Source organism: Rana temporaria, chromosome 1, assembly GCF_905171775.1.
Source record: "Rana temporaria chromosome 1, aRanTem1.1, whole genome shotgun sequence".
Classification (NCBI taxonomy): Eukaryota; Metazoa; Chordata; class Amphibia; order Anura; family Ranidae; genus Rana; species Rana temporaria.
The window spans coordinates 533,631,528-533,644,054 of record NC_053489.1 but is presented as its reverse complement, the minus strand read 5'-3'; the positions used below and the strand labels follow the sequence as shown (position 1 = coordinate 533,644,054).

General features: G+C 40.0%; 1 protein-coding gene across 1 annotated transcript in view; it reads right to left on the bottom strand.

The window, feature by feature from the left end:
- LOC120920312 (WAP four-disulfide core domain protein 3-like) overlaps positions 1-12,212 on the bottom strand; it is a 39,363-nt gene extending 27,151 nt beyond the window's left edge. The window contains exons 1-3 of the mRNA XM_040332323.1: positions 12,059-12,212; positions 5,362-5,502; positions 1,266-1,412 (exon numbers count right to left, since the gene is read on the bottom strand). Coding sequence (XP_040188257.1) covers positions 1,266-1,412; positions 5,362-5,502; positions 12,059-12,143 — 373 coding nt within the window. The 5' untranslated portion in view covers positions 12,144-12,212. The remainder of the gene's footprint in view (positions 1-1,265; positions 1,413-5,361; positions 5,503-12,058) is intronic.
- Positions 12,213-12,527: the final 315 nt, after the last annotated feature.

Below are 12,527 nucleotides of genomic sequence, written 5' to 3'. Positions count from 1 at the left end.
GAAAAGATTTGTCAGATGTGGGTACTGAAGTTTCTGCTAAGACAATACGGCGCACACTGCGTAATGAAGGCCTCCATGCCAGAACTCCCAGGCGCACCCCCTTGCTGTCTCCAAAGAATAAGAAGATTCGACTGCAGTATGCAAAAATCATGTGGACAAACCACAGAAGTTTTGGGATTGTGTTCTCTGGACTGATGAAACAAAATTAGAAGTGTTTGGGCCCATGGATCAACGCTATGTTTGGAGGAGGAAGAACAAGGCCTATGATGAAAAGAACACCTGCCTACTGTGAAGCATGGCGGGGGGTCAATCATGCTTTGGGGCTGTTTTGCTTCTGCAGGTACAGGGAAGCTTCAGCGTCTGCAAGGTACCATGAATTCTCTTCAGTAACAGGAGATAGTGGATAACAATGTGATGCAGTCCGTCACAAACCTGAGGCTTGGGAGACGTTGGACCTTTCAACAGGACAATGATCCCAAGCATACCTCCAAGTCCACTAGAGCATGGTTGCAGATTAAAGGCTGGAATATTTGGGAGTGGCCATCGCAGTCACCAGACTTAAATCCGATTGAGAACCTCTGGTGGGACTTAAAGAAAGCAGTTGCAGTGCGCAAGCCTAAGAATGTGACTGAACTGGAGGCTTTTGCCCATGACGAATGGGCGAAGATACCCGTAGATCGCTGCAAGACACTTGTGTCAAGCTATGCTTCAAGTTTAAAAGCTGTTATAACTGTAAAAGGATGTTGTACTAAGTACTAAGATTGAATGTCAATTGGGGGTTGAATAAAACTGATAATGATGTGAGCACAGAAAAGACATTTGTGGTTATTTCATTATAAATGTTATGTTATATTTGTCTGACCTACACGTGCCTCTTTGATTTAATTGTAAGCAGGATGACAGGATGATCAAAATCAGTGTCAAACTGGGCAAAACAATCAATTTCAGTGGGGGTTGAATAATTTTGAATACAACTGTAACTACAACCCAGGGTTTAGGCAATGCAAAGAGCTTCAAACGCTATAACTCTGCTGTTACGATTAAACAAATTTCAGCTTGCATTAATTTAGTAGTTATTATTATGAAATCTAATTTGTGGTTGGCTGCTATGGGTTGCAGCATTTCTTTGAACTTCATGTTTAAAGAATTGTATATAAAATTATAATGATATAAAAGTAAAAATTATATAAGGCATTAAATTAATGTAAAAAATCAAGAAAAAAGCTACTTAATGAAAAGAGTCAAATATACAAAATTATACTAACCTCTTGATGCAGGCAGGCAGTCTTTTGATGAGCCTCGATCACAGCACTTAGCAGGTTTAATGCAATCAAAGTCACTAGCACATTTTGGTTGTTCTTCTTTATCTCCTTTATCTGGTATATCACTGTTTGGACAGAAGCCTGTTCGTACTAAAATTAAGTATATTAAAATTTTAATATTTCACAGAATATATCCAAATATTTTTTTTTGTACAGAATTCATTGTTTACTTGCCTTCACAGTAAAATTAAGTGTTTGTCTGTTTTTTTTGTTATGTAGCTATTAGGTAGGGTCTTATTCTAGTAGTTGAGGACAATTATGGAATGAAAGCTTTGTACAGACGTTCCAGAAATCGTCCGGAATTGGTCAATTTCCAACTCACTTTTGGCCAGTGCGTACAGCTGTCTGTTCTACAGAAGCTGGTCTCACGACCGGCTTCTGACAAACAGGCATGCTGGAACACCAGCATCCGACGCGCATCCTATAAGCTCTGGCAGACAATGGCTGTGTGATCAGTGTGTTCTGGCAGGGGGGTAGCCCCTCTGTCAGAACACAAAGGCACAGTGAGGTAGATTTCCACACTAACATCGCTTGTGTTAGTACAGCCATCTTTCAGGTTTTTATTTTCCTTCAGCCAGCTGGGTTGAATGAAAAAAAGGCTTTTGATTTTATTTATTTTTGTGCTTGTCTTAATCAAGACATGGCCTTGTAGAAATACGCAAAGTGAGTGCTGCTTATATCCAATACTATATTTTAATACACAATGATCAGAGGCAACTCTAAGAGCAGTCTTCTAGGTGGTGCTAAAAAATACAGCAGAAGATGAAAGTCTATGGAAAACCAAAACTTTTAAATGTTGGCTACAGTGAGGAAAAACCTCTGTTAGATTTATTTTGTTGTTGTGTCCCCACTGGGAGAATCCCCCTGCCCCCTCTTCCTACTGTTGTCCTGCTAGCAACTTTATGTTATACAAAAAGTCATGGGGAAAACAGAGTTGTTAGAGATCCAGCAGATGAAGAGATGTTTTCTGATAAAAATGCCCTTTAAAAAACATTTCCTACACTATCCAAAAAAAGTTTTGGTTTTACATGCACTTTAACTACCTCAAGATTTAGCATGAATGTCCTAAAAATGTTACAAACGTGGCTAATCTGCCCCTTTCCCAGAGACCCTTGATAGGCCTCTTTTCATTTAAAACCTCCAGACCTCATGAGATCCCAATTTAAGTTGGCCACCTATGTTATACTAGCAGCAAAACAAACTATCGCAAAAGATTGTAAACCACAGTTTGTTTCCTTCACGGAAGACGAAAGTTCATTGTCCCATAGACAATTTTTCAAATAAAACCTTACTAGCATTCTCCTAGACACACACACACGAATTTCCTAAAAACCTGGACCCTGTGGATACAATACCTTCACCCCTACATGTCTCCCAAAAGCTACACACTGCTATAGACATTGAAAGGAATAAATATAGTAAAATACTGCGCCAACCCCAAATGTGAGCAGCCAACACAACAATAAGACTAATTCTGAACAAGTGTATAAATAAAAAGTGTAGCGCTGAAAGTGTACAAGGTAAGTCAACCTAGCAAGACCTTAAACAAGGTAGAATAATTAAAATAATAAGATGTGAAAAAATCTATCTCTCATAATAAAGAGTACAATCTATACATATCACACAATGATTGTATGAGGAGGACCTCATGTGATATGAAGTCGCAAATAAGGTCACAAATGTTGACACAGAAAGTGCTAGCAATAGTGATGTGATAAGTGACTATAAGCACAACAATAGCATACGCAATAAAATTAACTATAAAAAATATTGGTTCATACTTTAAAACATAAATGTTGTGATATTAGTGACTGTATCCAGCAACACAAACCCATAAGTGACCTTAGGCAGGGCTGTCTTAACACAAAGGGAGAAAGAAAGGCGCACCAGCCTCGTGTACTACCATTTGACAATTTATTGAATAAAAAATGATATTAAAAACTACTCACAAACAAATGGTGATAAAAGGCTTGTCACAAACGATGAAATAAAATACCCCTCGAACACACTCCGGAATGTAGGGGGGGGGGGGGTTTTGAGGTACGTCACTGCTGGCCATCCATCCTTCTTGCCATCCATGGATGCATATATACATTTGCATGGATGGGTTAAGGCATGTAGGGGACACTGTGATTACCACTGCAACTCATATGTTTGGTTCTGCAGTACACCTTCCCCAATCCGTGATACTATCATCATTATTATTTTTATTATTATTATTTTTATTATTATTATTTTTATGTTTAATTTTAGAACTATTTTCATCAGTGATGGTTTAAGACAATTTTTTTTTTCATCACTATTAGTACCATCATTTTGAGCAGTATTAGTATTATCATCAACAATTAACATATAACATCTAGTACCCTAATTATTGACCATTCATTAAGTTGGGAGGAGTCTGGATGGCCCCTGGGAGGGTCCCTGTGGTGGGCTGTACCTGTGCCTATGTGCACTTGTATTTAAGCTGTGTCTGTGGAAGGGTCTGTACTGCTGGGCTCTGAGGAAGAGGCCCTTGACGCCTCGAAACGCGTAAGCCAGCAGTGACGTACCTCGAAACCCCCCCTACATTCCGGAGTGTGTTCGAGGGGTATTTTATTTCATTGTTTGTGACAAGCCTTTTATCACCATTTGTTTGCGAGTAGTTTTTAATATCATTTTTTATTCAATAAATTGTCAAATGGTAGTACACGAGGCTGGTGTGCCTTTCTTTCTCCCTTTGTGTTTTCTGCCAGGATTTCCCCATCCATGAAGGGCAGCAAGGCTTGTGTTACCACTACTTTTGACTTTTGAGGAAATCTGCATGCAGACTATTGACCGAGTGTTGAACATCCCACCCGTGCGCAGGAGTTTGTGTTCCAGGGCTGTCTTAACCACTTGCTTACTGGGCACATATACCACCTTCCTACCCAGGTGAAATTTAAGCTTTCAGCACTGTCACGCTTTGAATAGACAATTGCGCGGTCGTGCGACGTGGCTCCCAAACAAAATTGACGTCCTTTTTTCCCAAAATTATAATTTTTTTTATTGGATATTTATTATAGCAAAAAGTAAAAAATATTGTGTTTTTTTCAAAATTGTCGCTCTTTTTTTGTTTATAACGCAAACAATAAAAACCACAGAGGTGATCAAATACCACCAAAAGAAAGCTCCATTTGTGGGAAAAAAAGGACGCCAACTTGTTTGGGAGCCATGTCGCACGACTGTGCAATTGTCAGTTAAAGCGGCGCAGTGCTGAAAGCTGAAATTTCGACTGGGCAGGAAGGGGGTATATGTGCCCAGTAAGCAAGTGGTTAATGGACACACAGAGCAGCGGCTCGGGGGCCCTCATAGAAAGCTGCTTGCTATGGGGATACTAGGCAGGAGGGAGGGGCCAGGAGCGCTAATGAGAGACCCAAGAAGAGGAGTATCAGGGCTGCTCTGTACAAAACCAATGCACAGAGCAGGTAAGTTGGACATGTTTGTTACTTTCAAACAAAAAACATTGCCTTTAATATCCCTTTAAAAAAAGAGGGCTGCCATGCCCTAAAATACAGTTTTTGACTAGTGCAACTCATTGTAAATGCATCTACCACTTGGGTTTTTATTTTCCTCAATGCCACACCATACACAAGCAGAATAATAGTATTTTTTAATTGTCACTTTTACACAGTACTTATATACTATACAGTACTAATGTATTTATTACTGCTTGATTTAAAATATGGATAAGCTCACGTAATTTCACGTTATTACCAAGCTCACAATTTTTAGTTTGAGATACAACTGGTATATGTACTGACCTACTAATCTACTTGATATTTATTATATGTGAAACAAAGAAGGAAACAATAAAATCAACCCTCCATTCAGTTCATTATTATCTCTTTGCATCATGTTGGCTCATGTAGAAATACAAGTATTTCTTGTTACTATTAATTAGCACAGTGAACCTTCTAGTATTACTTGTTACACGCATAAACAAAACATTACTCTTAAATGAGACACACATAATTGCTAACACTGGGAGAAACAGTACGGTAAGTGACTGGGACTGTACCTCCATAGACACATTGGTGTCCACATCCTGTATCACAGCATCTCAATTTCCCTGGGCAATCACTATCACTGGAACAATTATTATTACAGGGTGTTGTAAAATCTCTTATTGCAGCTGGCTTTGGACATAAGCCTTGTTTATCTGCAGATAAAAATAAAGAGAGAAAACATACTCAAATTCAGATTTTTTTTTTACAATTGTTATAAATCAGCACTCAGTGTACAGGATAATACATCACATTTGTACCAGGAGAGGCAAGACAGGAATAATAACTTTGTACAATTTATTATTTTATGAAGCTGTGTTTTTGCTTCCTCCGATGTGTAGTAATATTGTGTTATCTCCTGAGTTTAATAGTTTGTAGAAAACATTTAAAACAAATCTTGTCACACGTGAGACTAGACCACAGTGTTGTAAAAAAGTCAGAAGTAATCTGGAAATCTTTAAAAGATCCATGCTGCTTTGTTTCTAAGTAATCAGTAGAAACAGAAAAGTCTCAAGCCCCATACACACTATGGCCTCGTACACACGGCCGAGGAACTCGACGTGCCAAACACATCGAGTTCCTCGGCCAGTTCAGCCCTGAAGCCGCCGAGGAGCTCGGCGGGCCGAGAGCTCCCATAGAACAACGAGAAAATAGAGAACATGTTCTCTATTTTTTCGACGAGTTCCTCGGCGGCTCCATCGGGCCGAAAGTGTACACACGACAGAGTTTCTCGGCAGAATCAGGCTCTGACCGAGTTTCTCGCCGAATTCTGCCGAGAAACTCTGAGGCCTATCAGTTTTCCTGCAGGTTTTTCTCTTCAGGTTTACCAAAACCATGTAGTGCAAAGGCCTGCCTGATTTCATACGAATTAAAACTCTTAAGGTTTGACCTCATATTAAATGGTTTTGGTAAACCTGAAGAGAAAAACCTGTAGGAAAACTGATAGTGTGTATGGGGCTAGTACCTCGTAGAAACGACCCGTTTTCCTGGCAGGAAAACTGCCATGAGAGCTTTTGGCCAGGAATCCTGGCCGTGTGTATGCTCCATTGCAGTTTTCCTGACAGGAAAACCACCAGGAATAGTGGCAGGAAAAAACAAAACATGTTCTCTTTTTTCCCGCCGGGATTCCCAGCGGTTTTTAAGCCAGCAGTTTGCCTATGGGAAAAACCTGTGGTGGAGCATACACACAGCAGGGTTTCTTAACCAAAAGCTCTCATGGCAGTTTTCCTGTCGGGAAACCCAGCCGTGTGTAGGGGGAAAAAGCTACTGTTCTCGGTTTACCAATCGTGTGTACAAGGCATTAGAAACAGAGCAGTGGTATATAACAAAACATTAAGTACTGCAAATTTCAGTGACACGGGCTGTATTTGGGCTAACAGTACAACGGGGTCCTGAAAAATGTACTTTTAGTCCAAATACTGTTATTGAAAATATTTAGTCCAAATTGCTGTTATTGAAAATAGTAGTACTTGGCTTTCAAAGTCTTGGCAACCTGTTTTTCAATTTCCAGTCCACAGCCAAAAGCTACATTGATTTAAAGATACTGGCATACCCTGTGCCAGGAACTAAAGGTGATTTTTTAAAGTGACTGTAAACGATCAACTTGTAAAACAACCCATTCAGCTTAAAATAGAAATGAAACACAAAACATTTTTATATAGATATAAAAAAAACATTATAAATTCCCTTTTTCCCTTTTTTATATGCGATCACATTCCCTCTGTTCTCAGCTGCATGGAGCATTTTTACCCATCCATTGCCACCCCTTCCTGGTTTCAGGCCTTGTGCTCTGCTGGTCTTCTGCGTTTCTACCATTTGACTACTAACTCTGCCTTCAAAACCTTTTTCACCCTGCAGGAAATACATGGCCTGTCTAACTTGGTTATATTCCGTTACTTACAAATAAGACACTTCCTCCCCCTTTTTGCCCTGTCTACTCTCTACCTTCACCTCACTTTCTTCAAAAGGGCCTGTAAGAAGGACCCCCATGCCCCAGGCCTCATCTCCCAACTCTATCACCAATTGCTGAACAAGCCAGATTTCCGTCCACCCTCATATACATCCCACTGGGAGGGAGACCTGGAGATCTTCTCAGAACACATAGCATGGCCAGAGGTTTAGGCGGCCACCAAGTCTTCAGTTCGGAACATAGCAGCACTAGAAGCTAACTACAAAATCTTTACCTATTGGTATCTATTCCCCCCTAGGCTTGCTAAATATGTACCAAACGATTCTTCCAAATGCTTTCAAGGCTGCGATGAAATATGCACCCACCTTCACATATGGTGAACCTGTCCCAGAGTACAGCACTTCTAGGCTGATGTGTACAGGAACAACTCCATGTTAATGACAGCTAAGCTGCCCCCAGATCCTCTCTCAGCCCTATTGAACATACAACCTTTTAGTTTAGCACAAGTTGATCACAAACTACTTCTCCAAGTGACCACAGCTGCCAAAAAAACTATTGCAAAAGCCTGGAAGACTAGTACTCTTAACATAAGGAAAACAAAAAAACAAAGTCACTAAGAGCCGGTTCACACAGGGGCAACCCGACTTTGCAAGGCAACTTCAGCGCGACTTCAGTGCGACTTCAGTGTCACTTGGAGCAACTTACAAAGTGACTTAAAGTTGCCTCCAGGACAGGCAACTTTGGCTGTGGCCAATCACAGAATAATCAGCTCTGTGGGAGGGAGGGGTTTGCCTGAGTAAACTATTTTCTCTTCCTGTAAAGTTGCTTCAGTTAAGACAGTGATCCGACTTTGGAGGCAAATTCCACTGAAATCTATGGGTACAAGTTGCCTACAAGTTGCCTAGAAGTCGCCTTGAAGTAGTACAGGAACCTTTTCTGAAGTCAGAGCGACTTCAGTAGTGTACATTAAGACGCTCTCATTCACTTCAATTGAATTTCTCATGTCGCGCGACTTGAGGTGACACAAGTCGGATCCCAAGTCGTGGTAGTGTGAACCGGCACTAAGGCTATAATGCATGCTAAACTGGAGGAGGCTATATGAGACAGAGTCGAACATTATACCAAATTATGACAACCCTGGGTGCACCATTTTCTTCTCCTTCAATTTGATGATACCCTTCTGATCTATGCTGAAGCTATTTCCTTGATACCAATTTGGCCCTTCTACAGGTACAGCCATGGGTAGACATTCTGGTCTCCCCCTTCTCTCCTATACTCTTCTCGTTACATTGCTTTATCAGTTGAGAGTGAACAATTGTCCAGTCCTTAAATCTCTAGGCAAACTACTGACCTAAACTCACCTAAAGGCATACATTACCCTCAGCCCTCCGCTGACTGCTGTGAGGGACTTGTGATGTTACTAGGTATGTTTGCTTCATGGCTGTTCATCCAACCCTGTACAGTTATATGATAATATTTCATGTCTTACATAAGGGCCTATACCTGAACCATTTATTTTTTTACCTGTGTTATACTAACAATTTGAACAAGAAAGTGGTATTAAACCCAAAAGAAAAAATGCATTATATTGCATCTTAAACAAATTTTAGATTTGGTGGCTGAATTTGTTTTCTTTTTTATGTTTTCGTTCCCTTTCATCTGGTAATCCACCCAGTGAGTAGACATGTGCGCCGTCAATAAATTTGTTTTGTTTCGTTCCGTTCCGTTTCGTATTGGTCGAAAATTCGTATTTTTGCATTTTCGCATTTTTGCATTTTCGTTAGAACTTAAAATTACGAACATTCGTTATGATGAATTTAAAAAGCAAACCCAAGAAATCAACAGTGCTGCTGACTTCCTGGGTTTGCTTTTTAAATTCATCATAACGAATGTTTGTAATTGTTAGGAAAAGTTAACAAACCTAACGAAAATTCGTATTTAATCCAAATTGAATTTTAGACATGAATTTTGAACTAACGGGCTACAAACAAACCCAGCAGGAACTCAGCACAGAACAGGGATGGTGGGAGCCCCTCATAATGATTACAGCAGTGGTAAAGCCCACTGGAGGAAGTCAGCACATCACAGGGATGGTGGGATCCCCTCATAATGAGCACAGGACAGGGATGGTAGGAGCCCCTCATAATGAGCACAGCACAGGGATGGTGGAAGCCCCTCATAATGAGCACAGGACAGGGATGTGGGAGCCCCTCATAATGAGCACAGCACAGGGATGGTGGGAGCCCCTCATAATTGGCACAGCACAGGGATGGTGGGAGCCTCTCATAATGAGCAAAGAGGGGCACAGCCCCAGGAGGAAGTTAACACAGCACAGGGATGGTGGGAGCCCCTCATAATGAGCACAGCACAGGTATGGTGGGAGCCCCTCATAATGAGCACAGCACAGGTATGATGGGAGCCCCTCACAATGAGCACAGCACAGGGATGGTGGGAGCCCCTCATAATGAGCACAGCACAGGTATGGTGGGAGCCCCTCACAATGAGCACAGCACAGGAATAGTGGGTGCCCCTAAAAATGATCACAGCACAGGGATAGTGGGAGCCCCTCATAATAGGCACAGCAGGGGCACAGCCCCAGGATGAAGTCAGCACAACACAGGGATGGTGGGAGCCCCTCATAATGAGCATAATGAGTCAACGACAGCCATTGGATTGAATGCAAACTTTCATCGAATGTTCGTTAACTTGTGCTGTGCTGACTTCCTGGGTTTGCTTATTCATCAAAACGAATGTTCGTTAACTTTTCATAACAATTACGAACATTCGTTATGATGAATAAGCAAACCCAGAAAGTCAGTACAGCACAGGGATGGTGGTAGCCCCTCATAATAAAGTTAACGAACATTAAACGAAAATTCGTATTCAATCCAATGGCTGTCGTTGACTTATTATGCTCATTATGAGGGGCTCCCACCATCCCTGTGCTTTGCTGACTTCCTCCTGAGGCTGTGCCCCTGCTGTGCTTATTATGAGGGGCTCCCACCATCCCTGTGCTGTGCTCATTATGAAGGACTCCCACCATTCCTGTGCTGTGCTCATTATGAGGGGCTCCCACCATCCCTGTGCTGTGCTCATTATGAGGGGCTCCCACCATCCCTGTGCTGTGCTCATTATGAGGGGCTCCCACCATTCCTGGGCTGTGCTCATTATGAGGGGCTCCCACCATTCCTGTGCTGTGCTCATTATGAGGGGCTCCCACCATTCCTGTGCTGTGCTGACTTCCTGGGTTTGCTTATTCATCATAATGAATGTTCGCAATTGTTATGAAAAGTTAACAAACATTTGACCCTTTCTGTAAGAAATTCGGATCCGAAATTCGTCAACGAAATTTCGTATATTTCTAAAAATTCGGAAGAATAGCAATTCGGATTTCGGATGCTTCAGAATGTACGAATTTTCAGAAAGTCGTACAAAACGAACCGCACATGTCTACCAGTAAGTCTGTTGTTTTTTTAGCAGAACAAGCTCTCATGCAAATGTATCAGTTACAGAGTTCAGACGAAACCATTTACCACTGACAGGGGTGCTTAAAATGACCAGCTTTTATTTATTCATGCAAAAAACCCTTATCCTAAAAGAAAAAAAAATGGTGCTGTAACTGCAGTGTGGCCTAAAGTTTTCCTTCAATTTGTTAGTGTATTTAAATCTTCTAGTACAGATAACACATCCCTCTCCTCAGACTGACAATGCTGCTGTCCAACAGTGTTGCACTCTAATACAGGAGGTGGCCAGATCACAAGGTAAAAACAAGAGGGGAATAAGCCTTAAAACAGAAAACGAATGCAGCCACCACACATACATGGATATAGGATTGGTAAGCTACAATATATTACATGTTTTGTTTTGGGATTAATATCGCTTTAGCTGTAGTTTGCATTGTGTACATGATTATTTACACACAGAAAATAGCTGTTAAAACATTATATTCTTCATTTGTTCTTTGTTATTTTTCTACTTACTGTATAAAGATGGATGTTTCTCTTATATAGTAATTGCATTTATCATTTTTTTACCGTATGTAAAAGCAACAACAGACTAATGCAATCCTTTTAAAGTAATAATAATTCTGGAAAAAAAGACTTCCAGTGTCACAAAGGCCCCAGCTGATAACTCTCTCTACATTACTTCCACCAAGCTCCTGTTTACAAAACCTATTCTTAGAAATGGTGGTGATGCATAACCTCTCTGCTAATGTATATTGCTGGATGTACAAATCAAACATACAGTATATATGTAAAATGATCCTTGTTGTTATGCTTCTGCCATCCGTCTTGAAATTCTAAACTATGAACGTCTTCTGAAAAGCAACAAATTACAGGTCAATGGTTCCTACCAACTGCAGATGTTTCAATCCTCTTATCACAACATTGCTTTATCACTGACGTTTCAATATGGTAACTTTATTTTAAATCAGTTAACAGAATGATTGTTTTTTTTTTATTATTTCTATTTATAAATTTATAAACCTCACGTTAGGCTGCTTCATATATCTTTGTCATAAAAGCAACAGCAATGCTAATATTGCAGAGCTAGAAATAGAAGCTTTTTTATGACATTATATGTATTTAGAATGCGTCTAAGATTAATTTAATATTATTATTATTATTATTATTATATTATTTTTTTTATTTCTAAAACAATGTTTATTTATCATTGATGTGCATATAAATAGAAGAAACCTTTACAGAGATGACAAATTAAAAAACCTTACTAAAATAAATGTTAAATCTGATACTCATCCCAGTTTCATAATCTAAAAAGTAGTTTGTCATTTTACTTACTCATCTTGCTTTTTGTAGTCATACATTTCACTTCCACCCAAAGAAGCAACAAAGCAAACATGAAAAGACAATGATATGGTCTCATTTTGGTTTCCCGCACTGGACTTTCTGTAAGAACTGCTTTCCAGTAAGATGAAACAATGTCAGCTTTCAGGAAGGGATAAACACACCTTATATATTATAGAGACACATCCCATATTTCTAGATTTACAACCTATAATTCAGCATATACATGTTATCCCTCCCATCCTAAAGAAGGCTGGGAATAATTGCACACATTTACAGTCATAGTACATACTGTATGCTTGAGTAATATACTATATTAATATATTGTATATTATAATATATATAATATAAATGCTAGAGTTAAAGGGGTTGCAAAGGTTTGTTTTTTTATTTTCTAAATAGGTTCCTTTAAGCTAGTGCATTGTTGGTTCACTTAAGCCCCCGTACACACGAGAGGATTTAT